Source organism: Sylvia atricapilla, chromosome Z, assembly GCF_009819655.1.
Source record: "Sylvia atricapilla isolate bSylAtr1 chromosome Z, bSylAtr1.pri, whole genome shotgun sequence".
NCBI lineage: Eukaryota > Metazoa > Chordata > Aves > Passeriformes > Sylviidae > Sylvia > Sylvia atricapilla.
Window position 1 is genome coordinate 11,580,346 of NC_089174.1, and position 22,327 is coordinate 11,602,672.

General features: G+C 40.0%; 1 protein-coding gene across 1 annotated transcript in view; it reads left to right on the top strand.

Annotated features, from left to right (window-relative positions):
• The window catches only part of RASGRF2 (Ras protein specific guanine nucleotide releasing factor 2), a 113,394-nt gene that overhangs the window by 76,226 nt on the left and 14,841 nt on the right, over nucleotides 1-22,327 (top strand). Inside the window, exon 18 of the mRNA XM_066339950.1 lies at nucleotides 14,785-14,891. Within this exon, the coding sequence (XP_066196047.1) occupies nucleotides 14,785-14,891 (107 nt within the window). The remainder of the gene's footprint in view (nucleotides 1-14,784; nucleotides 14,892-22,327) is intronic.

Here is a 22,327-nt window from a genome sequence, read left to right on the forward strand (position 1 = left end):
ACCAGAGCCCCAGGGCCTGTCCCAGGTGTCCAGCCCCTCTGCTCCAGCCAGGATTGCAGGGTGTTGTTGAGGCCAAGGTGCAGGGCCTGACTCTTGCCCTCTTTGAGCCTCACAGCCATGGCCTTGGCCCATGGTCAGCCTGTCTGGACCCCTCTGCAGAGCCTCCTGCTCTCCAGCAGATCCACACTCCCACCCACCTTGGTGTCACCCATGAATCTACTGACAGAGCACTCGATCCCCTCCCCCAGGTCATCAGCAAAGGTATTGAACAGGACTGGCCCAACATTGCTCCCTGAGGTCACTGCTGTGACCAGACACCAGCTGGTCAGCACTGTCCCCACTGTCCCTGGGCCCACCACCATCAGTCCTTATCCCAGGGGAGATGCCCCTCTCCAGGACCTGGGATGCAGCTTTTCCAGGAGATGCTGTGAGAGTACAGGTGACATCCACAACTTCCCCTCACCTTCCAGATGGTCACAGGAAGAGATCAGGTTGGGCCTGTCTTTCCTACATTCCTGGCTGGATCTGGCTCTGTGCTTGTCCTGTATGTGCTGTGTGATCACACTGTGTGGCGTACCTTCACAAACTTCTATTTAGCAGTTTTTATTTGAATGATGAATATTATCTGCCTTTGGAATCAGACTCTGCATGAAATTGCTGACACAATTTGCTTTATGAATTAATCCAGTGCATTTACAGATTGTTTAGAAAGCAAAGTAAGGATGAAAAGTACTAGGTTTTCCCAGTAGGAACTAATTCAATCAAAAAATACTGTGTTTGTATTGTTAAAATCACTGCATTTCAATATTCATAATCCTGAAGTATGAGAGAAAATACAGTCTTCAATTACAGTCATTGGAAGGAACATCAAAGCTTGGGAATGTTGAAAGGGAAAAACAACATTCCTAACATTTATATGTTCTTTTTCATGTTGCTTTTCAAGAGAGTTCTTCATTAAAGGTCATTCTCCCAAGTGATGTAAAAAACAGAAGGCTGTGCAGCAGATTTGACAAGAAAGTGTGTAGTTTTGAGTCTCAGGAGACCAAGTTAGAGTAATCCAGTGTCCACCTGTAAGGAGTAGAATAACTGAAGGTTACAAACCAGATCTTAAACCATGGAATCACCTGCTTTGTAGCTTGATGCAATTATTCAAGGTAGAGATAGTACTAAACTTATAGAGTCATGAAGTACAAAATTGGCTAAACCAAATTTTATTTATTTTCCATGTGTGTTATCATGATTGTGAATTTTTTTAAAGAATGCCTTTCTTTTCCTTGGTGGTTTCTGGTGTCATTTGTTTCGTAGGATGGACATGACCAGTCAGTGAATCAGTTCTGGGCAGTGAATGACATTGGTGGGTTTTTTTTTGTTTTCTGTTCAGTCATTCCTTGGCTTCCCTGCCACAGACACTGCGACGTGTGTCATTTACAATACTCCTACGTGGAACATGAGTAGAGTGGCAGATAAAATCCAGTGTTGATTAATACCAAGTGATGCACATGAGGCAAAACAGTCTGAGCTCTGCACCTGAGAAGACTGGCTCAGGACTGAGGATGAGAGCAGGTAATTTCCTGAAATTATCTTGGTGCTCAGCAGGAGCCAGAAAGGTAAAGAAGGCATCAGGAATTGTGTGGAGAGGAGCAGGGAAGACTATTACAGTGCTGTGACGGAGGATCACACTTGCAGCTGCTGTTAGGAGCACAAAAGGACCAGGCAGGCAGCAGGAGGTCAAGTAGGAAAGCTTCCACTTTATTTTTCTGGCTACACAGGTAGCCACCTCTTTGACCTTGTTGGTGAACATCACCATCAATCATCTTTCTCCTCCCAGAGGAGAAGAATTTAAACAATTCTAAAAATATACATAGTTTACTTGAAGCTGCATGAGAACAAAATGCAAACAGTGAAAAGCAGGCAAACTTGAGGCAACATGGTACCACATACAAATGAAGAATTTGCACAAATATTCAAGGGTATGTACAATCCTGATTGAAGTGGGAGAGTGAGAGCTGGAAAAGGTTGGGAGTTTGCAGTCAAGGATGAGGTGAGGTATGAAATGACTTCTGTGCATGTGAAGTTTAGAAAAGACAGGGCTGGAGAGTTGATGAGAACATTGTGTAGAAGGCTGCATGCCAGGGAAGGCTATCAAAGTGGTGAACATGGTGGTGTGGGTAAAAGATTGGACTCAGTGCTCTAAGAGGCCTTTTCCAACCCTATCACTTCCATAACTCTATGATTTTCTGCCTTTTTCTGATGCAAGACACAGGACACACCAGATGGTTTTCATGGGGCCAAGAGCAGAACTTTGTGACTCTTTGTGCAGTCAGTAGAAGCTCAGTGAGGTTTGCTGAGGGGCACTCCAAAGCGAACAGACTCACCTGGGTTCCAGAGTGGAAAGTTACTTGTAAGCAGGGATCATTTGAGGTTACCAGGCTGGCAAAATAGAACAGGACCAACAGGTGAAATCAGTTGGAGGTTGTGAGGGAATATGAGGTGGTTCAAGTTACCTCTGTGTCTTCTGTCCTCATTTTTCCCTGAAGCCTTCTGACCATTTTGTATTTTGGTGTTGTTTTAAAAATTTTATGTATTGTTTTATTTAGTTATTTTTATTTTGGGGATCTTTGGGGTATATTGCTGATTGGTTTATTTTGTTTTTCTGTGGTATAAGGCCTTAGTTCTCCATTCTCCATCTCCCAGTTCTGACTAGGAAGCACTGAAACAAGCTGCGTACCAGACTCACAGCAAGGGCCTGTGCTCACACACTCACTCAGAACTAGCCATGAAGGACATGAAGTTATCTTCTGTGGAGAGTTCTGGCCACAGTATTTCAGCATTACAGTCCCCATGCAATGATAACTTTATAAACTGATAAATATGTAAAGCACTGGACAGCTCTCATGTGATGTGCATTGTCTTTACTTCTCTTTACATAAGCACCTAGGGGAGTACTGCTTGTGGTGGTGAAATAAAACTGTGAATGAAACCTTTCTCTAAATCAGGATGATTCAGGTTCTCATGCCTTTTAACAAGTGCTTTTTTAACTTACTGATTTCATTGCTATTATTTCCACATATTTTGCTGATGATGCCAACCAAGCTGTGCTACATTTCCTATTGTTTAATTCATCTGCTTGGTCGAATATTAATCTCTACCTATCATAAACGTATTTTTTCTGTTCTGTTTGAGAAAACTTGCATCTTAGTTGTTTATTTTAACAGCATGATAAAGATAAAAAGAAACATGAAGTGAAAGTACAGAAAGTTAAATAGGGCACCTCAGGTGCATAGCTTGGGGCCTGCATGGATGATAATATTCACAGTGGGGATAAACAGAGTAGGTTCTGTCTTTTACATGTCATTTCTCTTCTGAGGAATGTGAGGGATGGCTTATGGCTTGCTGCAGCTGAAGTGCTCTGTCACCATTAATTGGCTGTTGCACACCTTATTCCTTTCCTAATTTATAAAAATAATGTAGCAATACTAACAGATTGTAGCATAGGAATGGACTTCAGCAGTTTTTTCTCCCTCTATTTGTACACCTCTATAAAACTGGTTCTTGATTTCTGCTTTGATCAGTACCAAAATCCACACAGAAATTCTTTACAGCTGCTCCCATGTCTGCCTTATAATATGGAAAATTCCCTACAAAAGTTTGATTGTGACTGGTCGCATCCTACCAGGTTTCCTGCTAATCCCTTGTTTCAGCTTTGTCATGAATAGTCCTGGAGAAGAGCTGCAGCTGCAGGGAGCCCATCTCCTTAAGAGTGAATTTCTCCCCTTTCCAAGTCTGTCACACAGCCAGTGTCAAAACAAGCAGTGGGACTGGAAACGTGGGAGAGGAACCTCCTTGCCAAAATACTCACCAATCATCTGTAGTCTTGCTGCAGAAATCCTACAGATGTTACAGCAGTTAAGCAACAGCAGTGTAATCTACACAGCACCCACACAAACCCTGGCACTAGATAAAAACAATTTACATGGAGAATTATTTCTTCCACCTGTGCCTTCTAGAACTTGTGAATTTCCCTGGTTTATTTTTGTATGATTCTTTGAAATACATTATTGTTTGGGGTTTTTTTTTTTCCTACTCCTTAACTTTTTATTTACATCTGTTCTGTGCAAAATTAGTGCACAGTCCCAGCATTAGTAAGAGATCATGCACTGATTTTTAAAGAAAAAATACCTTTTGGTGTTAATTTACCAAAACCACTCTCTCTGCAGGCCCTCATACTTGTTAACACTTACAAGGTATGAAGGTGTTTTCTGCGACTTGAGGAGATTTGAGTTTTACTTAAAATCTCTGAACATTTATATGGATGAAGCCAAGTTAGCAAAATAATGCCATTTTTGTTAATGACTAATAGAGTAAGAAGTACTTGCATAAGCATAGGAAGCCTACAGATTTCTTCTTGCCTGAGAATGTCTAACACAACTTGATGGAAAGTCATTGATTTCAAAATCAGTCATTTTATTTTGAAACAGTTCTACTGAACATGAGCTTCAAGGAGATTGTTTTGACAAAAACTTGAATTCAAGATCTAAACTAATCTAGGGTACTTTTCCTTTAACATTTGTACCAGATAGGTTAAAAGAACATTGAGAAGCTTATGTCTTCCTCAGCTCAAGCTAGAGGGTCAAGATCTCCCGACTTGGACAAGTAATGTTAGAGAAGAAGCAAATACTTCCACCCAAACAAACTCTCTGTTCCCTTATGAACACAGCAGCTTCGTTTCAACAGCTCTGTCACACGATTTTAGCTGGTACATTGTATTTCCAGTGTGCCTCAAAGCTGTCTTCCTCCTCCTCCTCCAGCCTGCCCACCACACTGCAGAGAAGGTCCCATTTCTCACCAGAAGAAGGTGACATTATGGGACAGGATGGGAGTGGGATGGGAGCTGTGGTTGGCAGGAGGGCCTGGCTTCCTCAGTACAAGCTTTTGTAAAAGCACAAAAGCTTTTTTAAAAGCACATATGAGAGGCAGAGGGTGAGAAAGATGCAGGGAAAAAAAGTCTTTGGGGGAGTATCTCTGACAAATGATGATCTACATATAGGAAAATCTGCCCTGGACTAATGAGAAGGATAGTTAGGTTTAATCTCTCTAATTTCAGTGATTTAAAGGAGTGATTAAAATGATGGCTTGAAGCTGCTACACAAAAATGAATTGCATATATACAACCCCTTTCAATTAACTGACTGCACACATCTCTGGTGCTAAATTACCTTTGGCTTGAGTTACTTACCTCCTCTCACTTCACAAAGGAAAAAAATCTTAATCTAAATTTCCCACAGTTTTAGGCTGGAAAAACTGATCTGACTGTTGATTAGACCATTTTTTGGCATCCCCTGCTTTTGTATAACTCTCACAGTCCACCTGCAGAAGCAACAAGGCCTTTCTAGCTGCAGCAGATTCTCACTGCAGCCAGTGCAAAACCTGCTCTGTTAATTTGCTGCAGTGCTAAATGCAAGTGGTATCATCCTTCAGGGCAATTCAATACCTGGGCGCTCAAAAGTCCCTCCTCGTGCTTCTGCCATGTGCTCCCTCATGTCACTGTCTATGGAGGGATCAAGTTCTTTTCTGAATCTTAAACTTTGTAAGAAAAGGTAGTTACAGGATGCATTCCACTGATTTTTAGTGCATTAGCTATATGCATAACCCGTGCATTAGTTAAAGGAGATGTACAAAGGGAAGTGTGTAATCCTTTTACATTGTAAATGTCTGTTTTATTTTGAAGTGGCTATTACTGTATTCTTGATCACTGCCTGGAGTTAAACACTGTAGGCCCTTGTAATACTTGCTGGGATGGAGATCTGCCAAACCTCAATTTTAGAGCAGCTGAATGCAAAGATAAGATAATTGAAGATAAGCAGTGTGGAAATACTTTTGTGAAAGCGTCAACTTCAGTAGTCACTGGAATTAACATGGAAAGTTCTTCTCTCCTCAGAGGTGCCATAGGAGTTTGTCATCTGTAACATAACCCAACTGTAAGAGCAATAGCAAATAGAAATGGACCTCTGTAAATTATGGCTGTGGTTTCCAGCATGACAAGTCTCTAGAAAGCTATATAAGCACTGAGGTTGAGCCAGATGAGTCCTGTGAGCTCTCAGTCTGACACACTTTAGCCCTGCTTGATTACTCTCGCAATATTAGAGGGATGAAAATCAGCTGGAAGTAGTAATTCATGTTTCATAAAGATCCACAGTGGGATCTTTTCATTCTGATAAATCAGGCACAGCTTGATTAAGGCTACTTATTTTAAAACATCAAAATATCATGAGAAAGTTTCACGAAAGTTTTTGAGGAGAGCTGCTTGGCTAATTTTGGGTTGTGACCAGCAGAGCTGTTCTGCAGTTATTTGAACAACTTGCCAGCTCCCAGTGCAACAATATTTTTGTTTTGTTTGTTCTGGCAGAAGCACTAATTGGAGTAATGGAACAACAGAGCTTCTGCCAAGTGATGGCAGGGAGCTCAGGCCCCGTGTGTATTGGGAGGGGGCATGGTGGCTGCTCCTGCTGCTGCCAGGTGCACTCAGCCTTCAGCTCAGTGATGTGACTTGGAAGAGCAGCACAATGCAGACACTCCCAGCAGGATCCTGCTGGGCCCTGAGATGGAAAACTCTGTACAAACACACATCATGCTTTAAACAGATGCAGAATTTCCTTAGCTGTCACTGTCTTGTACACAGAGACATATATAGTTCTGCTTTCAAGGGTATCAGCTGTCCTGTTCAGGGAGAATTTCCCTGAATCTGAACACAAGAATAATAAAGTGGCATTATACAATCATGTTTCCTGAGATGGAGATTCTGGTGTACGCAGCTGAGTTAATATGGGATTTGGCAAATATTAGAATTAAGCAAGGCTTGTAAGGGAAATATTTTCTGTCTTTTTTTTTTTCCATTGTGAGACACAGGGAGAAAGAGAGAGATTTCTATGCTGTATTACGTGAAAGGCAAGCAAACAATATCTGATGTGATTTCAAGCTGGATTCTACATTATGTGGCTGGCTGGGTAATCCAGTCCTGTGCTGTGCTAAATGCCTCAAATTGCATCAGTGGCTACATGCTGACTTTGGAAAGGTGTATATTTCTTCCTGAAATTGTATAAAAGTATCCATGTCTGAAGCAAAACCAGAAAATGTGTGTAATTTTGTAGTTGATTTTCAGTGTGGTGCCATAAACATTGCTGTTTATAATAGTAATTCTGCACTTCAGTAATTTTCTGTAACATCTCATTCCTCTACTGGGAAAGCTTTGTGGAACTTCCTCTTCTGACTCCAGATATGAAAGAAAACTATTTTGGTAGTGATATACCAAGTAAAGATTAAGATGGGACTTTATCTAAACAGTTAGTAGAAGACTGTAATTTTATTTGTTCTTCTTCAGGCCATAGATTCTCATGTGAAACTCCAGGACTGAGTCCAGAGGCACCTCATCTGCTTGTCAGAGAGACAAGATGCCATCAAATTGTGTCCAGTTTATGAGTCCTGCTTGTGCTCTGACTCTCCCTGTGCCCCTCTTCTGTCAGGGATTTAACATGTTTAGTTCCCAGAAAATAAAGATCTAGGATCTGTTAGCCTCCCCATGTCCTTTACACAGGACAACCAAGCCTTTTTCCGTGTCATTTTTGTGTAACTAATGGCTCTAGGCGGGAACTGGGGAAGTGAGCACTTGTTCCCTCTCGGGGACACATGTTAATGAGATTCCCAGACCCATTTGTGAAGATTCTCAGAAGTCTGAGAGATACTGAGGCCTGCACACTGAACTTCCTTAAAGTTCCCATCTCAACTGAAAAAACTCTGTGTGGGAAATGTTCACTGAGTTACTCCACAGCTGACGCTGTTCCCTGCTGAAAATGGTTGTGTGACAAAATAAAGCCAGTTTAGCCCCAAGCAGTGTCCCTTTCTGCGGCTCCAGGGCTGTCACAAGCTGCCCAGGGGTTGTTACCAAAGCAGAGTGACCAGGGCTGTGCCTGACATGGGATCTCTTTGGGGTTGGGGTCATCAGGGGATGGTGGCCATGCTCTGGCAGGGGCAAATGGGATCGCTGTTCCAGGCTGCCCATTCACAGTTTTTAACAAAAAATTTTTGCTTTGCAATTTTAAATAATTGGCTAAACAGTGGAATCTTATTTGCAGTTTTCTTAGACAGTGGCTTGAAAATGAAAGTTTTGCTTCACATGATCCCTGCTCTGGGAATTAAGAAATAGGAGAAAACTATTAATATTTTTTCCTCCAGTTTTGCAGAAATTTAGGCTCTCCTGCTTTTACTTATGCGTTTCTTTATTTTGAATTAATATCTTACCCTTGTTTATTGGACGAGCTGGCAACTTAGGAAATAAGTATTTTCATTGGACATTTCCTGAGTTACAGAGCTGTGAAACATTTGTTTCCTCACCTATTGCAGGAAGTCCTGAGCAGCTGCAGTGGTGTGGGGAGAGAAGTTTGGGGAGTAATTTATGCCCTTTTTCTTTCATTTCATTCCACCTGCGCCCAAGTGTTGCATGCATAATTAGTGTTTGTTTAAGCTTCCATTATGACCCAGTCCTAAATGGTCTTAAAGCTGCTTAAAGATGGACATTTTATTCAGAGATTTTTTGGTGACTGGTGTACATCCTGCCAGCTTTTGTTTTTCGTGACAGTAAACACTCTGTTCACAGATGGTCTGAAAAATGATGCATTTGGCTCCTTGCAATTATCTCCTCCTTTCAATTTAACCTTTATTCCTATTGGCATTATAAAAATATGAATAATCTCGCAAACTACTTCCTTCAACTTTAATGAACTAAAGGTAAAAATTCCAAAAGCCATTTTATTTGATTTTCTCTTTTTAGCTGTACATTGTCACAGCCTGTATTTTAACCTTTTCTTTGTGGTAGGGCACACTGAGCATTTTAAGCATCTGAAAGCCTCCTTTGAATAGTTCTTGAAAAGACTTGAACATTATGCAATAAATATCTCCTGTACTCTTCCTATTGATGATAGAGCAAGTTATGAGTGTAGATGTTATTAAGGAAGTCAAGAGCTAGGGATTATTTGAAATGCAGGAAAGCATCAATAGGTAAAAATTGCTAATCTCCTCCCAGAAAGTTAAGAGATGTAGCAGCAACACAGACAGATGCAAAGAAATATCAGCTGCAGTGTTGCCATTCTTGTCACTGCTCAGAGGAGATAATTCAAACATTATTGAAGTGAAAAAAAGATGTCTAAGATGTACTAAAGATTTGCCAATATAATTGCTAAGGGTTGTTCAGAAAGGCTTTTCTTTTTTGTCAGTTGTTCCCTATAGTTTTTTATGTAAGTCATAGGAAAAAATGGGCTGTCACATTGCAAATTTATCCTGGTATTCAGCAACCTAAAAACGCAATTGGCAGCAACAGATTTGAAATTCGGGATCTGCTTGGATCTGCTCCTTCCTACAGATAAACAAAGGCACAAGATTTGGGTGATTTTGTCTAGGACTTCACCAGAAGAGTAGGGCTTGTGAGTTTACCTGTGGATGCACACATGAACACTTGTTGTGTGTGAACAATGTGATTTTGAAAATATATACAAGTGGTTTTTGTTATGACATTAACCAGATACTGTTCTCTCTCTTTGCTGGTGCTGAAAGAAGAAAAGGACAGGTTGATCTCATATTGCTCTTGGGTTTTAGCTTACAAAAATGCACAGTATTTTACTTTAAGATGTTATTGATTTTTAGTAATAAATTGTGTAACTCATAACTGGAAGTATATTTTCAGTGTTTAGCAACTTCAAAAAATTTCTTTTTCAAGAGTGAGATTGATGTGTTCTCCTGAGAGAATATTTCTATTTAAAACCCTGAAATCTAAGAGCGTGTGGTAATTACAGCTATAGCAGCAACCCTGTTTTTAAGGACTTTTGAAGGGCATATCTTCAAATTTGAACACTTCTTTGAGCTTAAAGGAATATTTTCATTCTTTGTGGTAGTCATGTTTTAAGCATTTAATCTCATAGATTATAATAATTCTCAGAGCAACCCTAGTGTTATTACAACGAGGTAGAATACTATCTTGATCTTGAAGGTATTCTTTAGCCACTTACCTTTCTCTTTCATCCATTAACTAAAATTATTTCACTGGACTGATGTATTTTTAGACTTCTGGATTTAGTCCAAGTTAACTGCATAATCTTGACATGACTGCTTTATCTCAGTGCTGAGTTTTTTAAATTTCTCTGATTAGAAAAAGCCTTTTTAAATCAAGGGTCATTTAAAAATAGTTTACCAACCTTTCCCTTAAATGTTTTGCAGAAATTAAATGTAGTCACTAGGTCTGTATCTATGTTACACTGTTGTACATCAGCTGGTCCATGTGAATCTCTGGGATTTACCTTACTAAAACCATAATCCCTTGACTTGATTTGATAGTTAGATTGTATGTGTGGCAGAGGCTTTAGGCAGAAGAATCAAATACATACTTGGAATTATTTCTGACGTGGGTGGTTGCAACAGGGATTTTCAGAGGCATATTTCTTAGAACAAAATGATTTCATATGTTCCAAGGACCACTGAAAGTGAAATTAAATGCCTGAAATGCATTGGACCCTGGATTGCTCCTGGTTCTTAACAGTCAGTTCTGATGCTGAATTAGTTTGTAACCCTTTGTGGAACAAACTCAAAGCCTGGCATAGTGAATGATTCTCTTATAAACTGAGGTAGCCAAAAGACTGTTGCTAAATGTTACAGTTAGTGCTCTTAAGCCTCAGATTGCTCATATAAAACCCACAGAATGGTTTAGATTGGGAAAGAAGTCTAAGATCATTTGATAATAATTGAAAAAAAAAAAGGGGGAAGGACCGTATTATTGAGCAAATATGCTTTATTTTCCACAATGAATGGGATCTCATCACCTTCATCCTTCTTTTCTTCACACTTCATATGGTTTCCTTTTCCAGCTCTGCCATTCTTTGGCTGACTAATGTATGACAGCCCAATATCATAAATAAAGAAATGGAGGAGGGCAGGATCATTGGCAGTTTAGATTTCTTACCCACACTAAAATATTCACTTTCTGGCATATTTCTGTGAAAATGTGTGAAACCCATTTACTTGCTTGAGAGCATATGATCAATAAGGATGAGAATCAATAAACACTCATGCAAACTTTCTTAGGTATGTTGAGATGAAAAAAAAAAAAATAGAATCCCTTTTGGGGGCTTCTTGACCATTGGGAAGCCTTTTCTTATGTTGGAGAGGCTTTTTCAGTTTAAATCTGTGGATGAAAAGTACTGTGCCCCAAGCCTGGGGTTTGTGTTTGTTCTTTATGCAGGTCAGAAAGCAGCACTGATGTTTGCTAAGGTGTCAGGATTCAAGCCAGGCTGAGTGGTGAAGCTGGTCTACAACTCTGGGATGTATCCATCAGTTTTGATTATTTGTCATGTGCCTGATGGGCCCTGAATGTTCTCCTTCCACATCCCTGGGACTCTGTGGGGCTTGCTGAGATCTCCCCTAAGTCTGGAGTGCAATTTTCTCCTATTGCTGGATGCTAACATACCTTCAGTGTGAGACTCCAGGGTAGTTAATTGATCAAGTCAATCAATCAATCACATCAAATTAGTCGCTGAAATGAATTTTTTTGCTGAGAAAGATACCAGAAACCTCATGGCTCTGAAAAACTTGCACTAGTTCTTGTGAACAGATTTCTCTTTGCATAGATAAACCCTTAAAAGTGATGATGATGATGATGATTATTATTATACCATCAAAACTTTGGACAAGTTAATTACTATGGTCAGGAATCATGTGCTGTTTTATTAATCTCAGAATAATCTTAGAATGGTTTGGTTTGGAAGGAACCCTAATGACATTTTGTTCCAGCCCCCTGCCATGGACAGGGGCACCTCTTAGATGCAGAAATACTGTAACTGGAGTCAAGATTTTGACATCTTAGCTGAAACAGAAAAGAACATGTGCATGTTTAATTTCTTTAGAGTAGACGGTCCACAATTTATCATGTTTCAAATGTTCCTCTGAAGTGAGGTGGATTTTAATGGTGCAGTACTATAATTTATCTCTCTATCCAGTACATACTTTTTTTAATCTTTTGTGATAGTGGAAGCTATAAAAGTATTACCTTTTTAATAAAGTGTTTAATGTGGAGATTTATGTCTATTCAGCACCTATATTTTTAATCTTAGGTAATAGAGGAAGCTATAAAAATACCAGGTTTTTATTGAAGTGCACAAAAGAAAACATGTGAAGGTGAGACTGAATTTTTTGCGTAACACAGTCTGAAGACAAGTACATGAACAGAGTGATTAAATAATATTGAAAGAAGTAATTCAGTGAAACGAGCAATGCTGTCAGGTTAACTTTGTGTTTGACAGCCTGTGGTAAAAGTTCTGCATCACCATTATGTGAAGATACTATTTGTGGAACCGGTACATATTAATTTCAACAGATAATGGTGAAAAACATTGCTTGAAAGTAGAACTCATTGAGGCAGCTGCCCACTTAGATGATTAATAATTAGAAATACTGCTGGTATTTCAAAGATGGAAAGATTCCTTCCTTCAGGAGAGGAACAGATATTTACCATGGAGGAGTGTTTCAGGTTGTTTCACCATGAGGTCTGGATGTGAGCAGATCCATCCAGAATCCTAATTAAATTATTTGTCAGTTTACACATCCAGATTTGTAGAGGTGTGGAGGGAGCAGGAGGGTTCAGCCTGGAGAAAAAGATGCTTGGGGGTACCTTCTGGCTCTGCACAACTCCCTGGAGGCCGCTGTGCTCACCTCAGTCCTTCTCTCACACAAACGGAGATCTCCATTTGTTGTTTCAACACATCAACACTAAGTACAGAGAATGTGGATCTGGGTAAACACGTTGCTTATTCTCTGCAACAAGCTAATTACTGCTTAAAAATTTATGAAATTTTGAGGACCATACGGGTTTGCTAAAGTTATATCTGGAGGCTTTCATTTTTTCCTTCCCTCTTTTATTTTTTTTTGTTGTTGTTGTTGTTGTGGTGGTGGTGGTGGTGGTGGTGGTGGTGGTGGGTTTTTGGGGTTTTTTTGTGTTTTTTGGGTTTTTTTGGTAACTCACTGAAAACTGTCTCTGTAGGCTTCTCTCTCTTTTCCTCCCAGCTTACTGAATTTCTTTTCCTTAATGTTACCTTGGTAAAGGCTTTGCTGCTTTAATATATAATTTTCATTGTGACTTTCATTACTGCAATTAAGTGGCTAATTGAACAGTTTATAATGTCTGTTCCTAATTGCTTCTGCAACAGGTTAACTGTGAAAGGCATAGAAAATTAACACGCAAAATGTTGCCTGTGTTACCTTTTGCTGAGAAAAGCCTCAGAGATTTTCTTTGTTTTTCACTTTATGGGCAAATGAAACTGCTTAAAATGTTCAAAATTAAACTTTCTTTGATATTGAATCTTACATGCCATCTACATTGTAATATGCCACATGCTCATGAAATGTAGGTGTAGGTAGAAAATACATTTGGGGATTTGAGTGTAACCTGCAGTAAAAGATGTGAGACTGCAATTAAACACTTCCTGTCTTGCTTATCTTACCAAAAATACAGAGCAGCAATTTGGACTTTCTGGATTGTCTGTTGTAAGAATAGCGCAAAACTAATACAAGCCTCTAGAAAACCCTCCAATGGGTATATCAGAGAATAAATAGAAGTTTAATCTGCCTGTGCTATTTATAAAAAAACATGGGCTTTTGAACAGCTTTTATATGCCAAAAAAATAGTAAAGTACTGGTCATATGGGAGGGTGTTCCCAGCTGTTCCTGGACTCTGCACTGAGTGGAATGGAGAGCAGCACAGTGCAAGAGCAAATCTGACAAAAACTTAGAAAAATGCATGCTTCTCAAGTCTATCTTCAGAGTTACAATTTTAAAAAAGATATTCAGGGATTTAGTGTAGTGATTTCATTATTATTAAAATAATAAAATAATCATTTTAGCATATGGATTTTATTATTGATAAAGCTACACTGGAATGAAAAGAGAAGCAATAATATGAATGTAGGGAGAAAGTTTCTTGTTTGTTATTAAAATTAAAAAAAAAAAATGTCCATGAAAGATGAGTGGGGAAATATTGCATCTGGAAAATCTTACTTTTCAGGTAACTGAGTCTATAAATGTATTTTCCATATATATTCCCATTTTCTTGCCATCCCAGTGGTAAAACCCCCAAATTTATTTGAACTGTTGATTAGTAGAGCCTGTACAATGTTGCTCTTGTGAAGGAAGATTTCTTGTGCTGACCTTTTTCTCCTCTGTGTTCAAACTATTCTCCTCCCCTTATTCTTTACTAGTTCTGAAATTTATCTGTTTCCCTTTTCTAAATCATACTGACCTTTAAAATCTGCTTAATTACAGGTCTAGCTTTCGTCCAGTCCTTTTCCTTGCTGTAAATTTCTTCCATACTGAAAAAAAAATCCTTCTTTGTTTTTTGTTTTTAAATTCACTTTATTTCTTGATACACTTTATTTTATTTCTTCCACGCTGAAGGAAGGCCTTGAAATTTAATTGTACAGGCAATTTTTCTTCACCTTTCTAAAGCTGAGTGCTGACGCCAGGAGGTGTCTGTATTGTGATGAGCAAGGCTGTGTTGCACTGGCACTGCAGAATTTCTTTGGTCTAGACGTTCATATTTCACTGTCTGTTGGGAGCCTTTCCTTTTATTGGACATAAATATCCCGTAAGCCTTCAGTCTACCCAAGTCACCTCTATTGTATTTTAATTTATTTTTTATTATTATTTTTAATTTTCTCTATCCCATTGACTCCAGCGTGGGTTTGGTGTTTGCAGGGTTCAACAACTCGGAGCGCACATGTGACAAGGAGTTCATCATCCGCAGGGCCGCCACCAACCGCGTCCTCAACGTCCTGCGCCACTGGGTCTCCAAACACTCACAGGTATCCCTCAGGCACACAGGGGTCAATATTTTACACTGTTTGGGCCACAGGCAGCCTGGCCCAGCTGCTCTGCCTGTGTTAAAGTACTTGTGTTTTCATGCAGACATTCATTCATGTATTTATTTGTGGTGAACTGTACATGGGAAAACACGTCCATGGGCCTGGCAGGACCATGGGTCTGGTTTGTGATGGCAAAATGGTGTTGGAAGAAATGGGTGGGGAAGAAATCCAAGTGGTTTGTGCAATATTACAGAAAAAAATGTATTCTTTGGGCTGACAGATGGGAAACCTGCTGGGAGAATTTGACATGGATGCAGAAGAGTATTGAACGAAGGGAAGGGAAGGGAAGGGAAGGGAAGGGAAGGGAAGGGAAGGGAAGGGAAGGGAAGGGAAGGGAAGGGAAGGGAAGGGAAGGGAAGGGAGAAAGAGAGAAAAAAGAGAGAAAGAGAAAATAAAGGGAAGGAAGAAAGGAGGGATGAGAGTTTTTTATACACCTTGTGCAGATGGTGCATCATGGCACTTAAAGACTGCTTTGTCACTTCATGCTGCTAATAAAGGATACTTTATCTCAAAAGCTAACTGCAGCACTGTCAAACTCTATTATGTGAAATCAATTCCCTTTTTCCCATGTAAAGGGTCTAATTTTTGTAGAGCCTAAGTTTGCGAGAGAATTAACTCATTAAGAGATGTAAGTGGGAAAACTGGTTTGTTTGCAGAGCTGAACAGCTCAGAAGAGATTACAAGAATTCTTTCTTGGTATCGTGGGAGTGGTTAATCATTTCAAGTTAATGGGAGCAGCCTATGTACACCAAGTTTTGACTCCCTGTTAAATTAAAATTAGAATCAAGCAAATATTGAGCTGTAACAGAAGTGGCAGCAGACTGTTATTACAGTTTTTGTGTTACTCTAGGTGCTTATTGTGTTCCAGTTCATATTAAATATTTTCTATGACATGAGTTGATCCTCCATGCTAATTAAAATTTATGTGATTGTGGAAATGTGGAAACTTTTATCTACATTAGGCAATGTCTACAAGTAGTTTCACTGAACTCTTGCAGTTGCTTTTGCATCATGTTTACAATTGGTATTGTAAAAATACCAATCAAAATATGAAGAGGACAAAGATAATGAAAAAGAATTCATTGTGCATTTTCCAAGTGGAAGCTGTTAACTGCAATCCCTGGTCTCTCACTGCCATTTATTTTTTCCATGGCAAAGGTGTCAGATTTTAATTCTTTAGCTCTCCTAGTCCATTGTTCTTCCAATATAATTTAAAATGCAAGGGCTTTGACATGAAAAGTAAGAAATGCTACAGCAGCAGAGCATATAATCAGCTTTTTGTGTTGTTTACTTGTGAAACTAGAGAGAGAGAAAGGACAGACCTGAGCAAACCAGAAAAGACTGACTAAAAAATATGGGACAGAACTACTTTAAGGAGGATTAGTGAAGAGTTATTGTCTGGCCAAACAATGTGAAATGTTGTCAGTAAAGATGTAGACTCCTGGGTAAGAAGTAGCTCCAAGCTTATTTTACGCTAACTAACTGCAGATCCTGAGCCACCAGTGTGCAGTGAGGAAATCCTTCTTCAATTTCCAAAATGACAAAACAATATAAGAATTGAAATTCTTTAAGAACAACAGACTTGCCCAAAACTTTTATATGTTTTAAGGTATTTGCATTGTTCTCTGGATACTCGGCAACCTTGTTTGTGACTTCCTTCATCCTTCATCTCAGCCAAGAGCAGGTTTGATTCTCCAAAGAAAGAGTAGGTTTTATTCTAAAACAGCTCCACAAAAAAAACCCCAAAAAACCCAACTTACAAAATAAGTGAAAATAAGTGGATGTTTGCAAAGATAAAAGTGCGTTTTTGATTGTTTTCCCTCTTTCACATTTAGTTTTGCTGCAAAAACTCCCAGCACCAAATAGCAATTTCTCTCTGTCCAGAGACTGTTCTCCTTGCAGTGTCCTGAAATCTTTGTGGTCATCAGCAGCCCACACCACTACTAAAGGTGACCAACCACACCCCCTTTTTTTTTTGGCAAAATGCCATCCTCATCACTGGCTGCAAAGAGGATCACAGTAACTAGATGTGTAAAGTGTGTATTCCTCTGTCGGCTGTGAGATGATGCTACAGACCTGCTTTAATGCTTCAGCTTGTGAGCAATTCTGCAGCACAACCAGCTCTGTCTTGGTGCTCTCTGACTCACCAGTGCCTAAATTGTTGTCCCGATGCCTTGTGCACTGGTGCAAGACTCACACACAGCCATCTGTTCCAGGGCTCTGACACGCATCATCCCACTTCACTATTCCCTACCCTCCCTGCCTCCCTCTAGAACCCTTTGGCTGGCTCAGCCTGCTGCTCTCATGTGTGTAAGAGCATGGGTCAGGGTTAGTGCATGAACCGAGGGATTCAGGAATTATCCAAACAAATGGTTCAGGTCCTTGTATTTGCTCACTTTGCTCTAGAAAATCCTTGGCTGGGGTTTGGAAGGTCTGTGCTGGGCTATGGAATCAATTCAATTAGCCTCCACTGTCTTGCAGCTGTGTCAAAACCACACTTGGGGATGGTTTAGCATTGCTCTGTTTTTATTATTTTTAAATTTATTAAAGCATGGACAGCATTTAATATGTAGAATTGCTTGTGAGCAGAAAATAGAATAATTAAAATTAACAAATCAGCCTATACAGTGAGAATGGGCTTTCATAAAGTGGTTTTGTTATCTTGAAATCATGCTAAAGAATTCTTTAATTAATTGCTGTTAAAACTTGGGTCATACACTGTAGAAGCCTCACTTAAATTTCAAGTAAATGTACACATGGTAGTGCCAGATCTGCAGCTCTTTGTCGAGGGCACAAGGAGCTAATGAATGTCCTGAGTAGCTGTCAAGGCATAGATAAAAGTTTGTGAGCAAGCCATCCCCAGGTCAGACACATAGCTCCCTGTTTTTTCCACCCTGAGCAAGAGCAGCCAAACTTGTGCTGCTCATCAGCCCAAACCAGCACAGTATGAAAGGTAGCTTTAGGTGTTCCAGATTGTCTTGTTTACTTTTCTGTTCTTTTTATTCAATACCCCTGCTCTTTTCTTTCATTCAGACACCTGCCAGCCAGCAAAGCTTTCTTTTTGCCCTTAATAAGAGCAGAATGCTCGTGTTTACATTTTGGTTTTGAAACATGACTGGGAGGAGCAGAGCAGGGTTCTCCTGCTGTAAACAATGAACACACAAATGACGAGGCAGAGGATCACTGGGAGCAGGAGCCTTGGTGGGGACAGAAAGGGCTCCCGATGATAAAACTCCCACTGGCTCCTGCAGAGGTGGAAAATTAGGAAGGCAAAAGGGGGCCAGAGGCAGAAAGTCTCAGTATAACTTTCACTACCTGAGTGAGGCCCTGCAGCCTTGTTTAATTTAACATTTCCTTGCCTTTTATCTAACCACTTGTGTTGCAAAGTGAAGCTCTTTCTGGTCCTGTGGCAAACAGACTGAAGTGGAGCTCGAAGGAGGAAGCTTTCACACCTGGCCTCTCCGGTCTTCCCAGCTTTGAGTGACAGATGAGGGCTTGTTCCCACTGCCATCTCTGAAGATCTCAGCTGGAACAGTTCTCTCACAGCCTCTTGGCTGCCAGACCGTGTACCTGAGTTACGGAGTAACCATAAGGCCTGGGCAGAGGACCTTGGCTTCAGTTTTGAGAATATAGGTCATGATGTGTGTCCGATGCCTACCCAGCTCCAGATGTGACATTATCTACTGCAGCTTGTGCTCTTGGCCATCCCCACAGAGCTGTGGCAGGCTTCCAGCAGGAGGATTGCCACAGGGAGTTACTGACAGCATTTGGGGGCTGGGGAGAACACCTGGAGACAGAGGGTTGTCCAAGAAAAGATTATTTCAGTTAGTTAAAAATAGTGTTAGGTCACATAAGTTGGCCAATTCCATTTCTTTCCATTTCACTGCAATAAAAAAATAGATAGAAAATCCTTTATATGAGCCCCATTTAGCTCATATTAAATGGTATAAAGTAAAGAATAAGATATCTGGTGAGTTTATATTAGGTTATTTGTAGAAATATGAACAAACTACACTTAAGCCACACTTAGCAAGATACACTGTATTTTGACTATATTGCAAATTGACTTCTAGGACCTGTGCCCCCTGCCTTGAAGCAGCTTGTTTCTTAAAGTAAATCACACTTATATCAAGCTCAGGGATGAGTTTTCCTGAAAGCCAGTTATAATTCCATTTATCTCTGCCTTCCACCTGTGTCAATATTTTGTTGCATATGAATTTACACAGATTCTGCTTGACACAATTGTATGTGGTAGGTGAAGTGTCTTTTTATGCTTCAAAATGGAAGTAGAGAACTGCAGCACTGGAGTAACTTCACTTAACACTGATAGTGTTTGATCTGTTGTGCACAGGATTAGGACTCACTCATCTGCTGCCATTGAAAGAATTACCTGCTTTCTTTTTTGCCATGAGAACAGATACATGAAAATTGTCAGGCAATCCCCACCTACTTACAAATACTCCAAATTCCTTGCAAAAAGTCTTCCAGTACATTTCTTTCCCCTCCTTCCTCTTTCTTCCCTCCCTCCTGTCCTTTTGTAGTTCTTCTCACTGGCCTGCTCAAACATAAATAACGTTCCCATGTTTTAGCTTGAATCCTGCACTGGATTTTTTAGTGTTCCCCACATTGTTCAGATGAAGAATGTTTCCTCTCACTGAGGGACATTTAAAGAAAGGGAAGAGGAAAAGTTTCTGGGGTTTCACTGAGCTCATGTCAAATCTTGAAAATATATTCTCTGCATAGACTGCTGACAGTAAATCTACTGTTTTTAGTTTAAAAAGGCATCTTAGCATGGTAAAGTTTTTTTCCTTGCTTTCTGCTGCCTCTGCTGCACTTTCTTTTCTTCTGGACAATCATTCCAAATCCAAGTAATACTCACAAATCTTTAGGGCTACTGTAGACTCTAAAATGTATTAGAGGTATGTGACCCTCTCAGGGAGAACTGAACCACTGCCAGATTGAATGTGCCTGCTGGAAAATTGAAGGATTCTTATCTGACCAACTATATTCCTTCTCTGATATGCAAATTAGAACTAGAAGTCAAAAAAGTGGTGTAAGATTATGTAGAGAGCTGTGATACATACACATGTAGGGCCATAAATGGCTACCTGTAGATCTAAGTGTCCTATAGTATATACAGATAAATATTCATATGTGACACCCATAATACAGATAGAGATAATCTGCATTTATGTAGAGCTATTTGGTTATTTTAAAATTATATTTAGAATTGGTTGCTATGTATTTTTTTGTTTGTGTCAGTCTTATGTCAACATTTCTCCACAAAAGTTAAGTACATGTACATGCTTAAACGCAGTATTTTCTCTATTTTTGTAATCTATCGCTCATCACACTGGAATCTCAGTACCATTTAGATAATGACCTTCAGTAGAAAAAGAAACTAGTTTGTTTTTCTTCTGATTCTCACCTTTTTTCATAGGTTTTTTTTCCTCATCACACTATGAGAAACAGATGACATTGCTTTAAAAAAGAAAACTATAAATTTGATTTTCCCTAGTAATTCCAGCACTATCTTATGGCGATTACTCAGTAAAACAAATTTTAATATTAATGACCAAATTATTAAATCCCATTATTATAAGAATTAGCATGGAAACATGCAAAACTGGAAATGCTTTGGTTTGGCTGAATCTGATAATTAGAGGTTTCCTCATTTTATTTGCAAATGAAAGAACTTTTAAAATCCTAGGTTTGATTTCAGTAAAACAAAATAAAACTTTGAGAGAAAGTACCTTGTAAGGAAAAGAATCAAGAATCAACCAGTTGTGGTTTGAAAGCTCTGCTTGGAGATGGAGTCCTGACCGTGATGATGTGATCTGCCCAAGGATTTTACCCAGCAATGCAGAATGAGGATGGGGAATGTGTCACTTCCTTGCCACCCGTTCTGTGCATTTGGGATATTTCTGTAGCACAGGTTGCAGAGATACCTGTCCTCTTTAATGCAGTATCTGCCACTGAGGTGCAGGACAAACTCTGACATTAATTACATTGGTTGCTTAGGCTTGTGCAGACTCAAGGTTTCTCCTTTCGCTAAATCTTGATAGTTTTGTATTTCAAATTATTTTCTTTTTGAAATCACCAGAGTGCACAGTACTGTCTTGTAGCTTAGTTACATTCCTCATGTTTTCTCTAATTAGTCCCATTTCCATACCCCAAATATCTGAAAAGGTTCTCTTGTCTTTCCTTGCAAGCAGGCTAAAACAGCTCCTAAGGGAGGCATTTCAGAGCACAGCTATACAAAATGTGTTTTAGAAAACAAACAGAGTGCAGTGCCCAGAAATAATTTTTGCTTGGCTTTGAGCTGAATGTTTGATATACTCCATCCAAAGGTTAATGCTGCAGCTTCCTATGCTTCAACATCCTCAAATACAGATAAACTTCTCCAGAAAAATAAGACACAGATATTAATTGCTTCCAGAGTATTAATTAGCTGAGGCCCAGGTGAGGAGACTCTGGAGGAGTGAAGAGGAGGTGCTGTAACAGGAGGGAAATGCCCAGGGTAGGTAATTTCTGATTGCTGACATTGGGGCAATAACTTTTCTCAGAAATGCAGTAAGGGTGGCTATGGCATGTCCTGTGGTGAGCACTGATTCCCCTCATGGCCTGAACTCTTCCCTCCCCTTTCCAGATGAGGTTCCACCTGTCTGGGTGGCTGTGGCAGTGCTCAGATGCTCCCACAGGTGTGCTCACCTGGGCTGCCTCTGCTGCTCCCAGAGGCACATGTCTCCAGAGCCCTCACTGCTGGAGGGGCTTTGGGGGTTCTTTGGGAATGAAACACGACGCTCTTGTGCCAAGGTGCCAAATATTCCCCATTTCTAGTAACGTTGTGCCTGCTGTTGCCATGGAAACAGGAGGGAGCTCTGCACACACATGGTCCTGCTTGCAAGTAGCTGTGGGTTATCAGGGAAGATCTGTGATGCACCAGGCAGCTGAAGGGTTTGGATTTAGTTTTCCTATCCAAATGCTAGCTTTGAGCTAAATACAAGAATTTTTGGAGTCTACCCCAAGACTTGCCTGTAAATTCCCACCTCAGAGCTTGTACATTCCGTGATTCTAGAATGTCTAATTACATTGTGACTTCTCCAAATTGAGAGATCAGTGTAAGTGGTTGCTGCATGTCACTGAACTGCAGTCCTCTATCAGGTATCAGTCTGCCCCAGAGGTAACTAAAATGCTGAAGCACTTCAGTGCAGGGCCAGATTATTTAGTAAACTTATTCGTTTGAGTACTTCACCAAAAGCAGATGTTTCCAACAGGGTGGATATGAGAAAGAAACACCAGAGGTGAGGCAGATGAACAGAGAAACTCCAGAAAGCAGTGAGAGGAAGCCGAGGGTCCTGGCTTGCTTCTGCAGG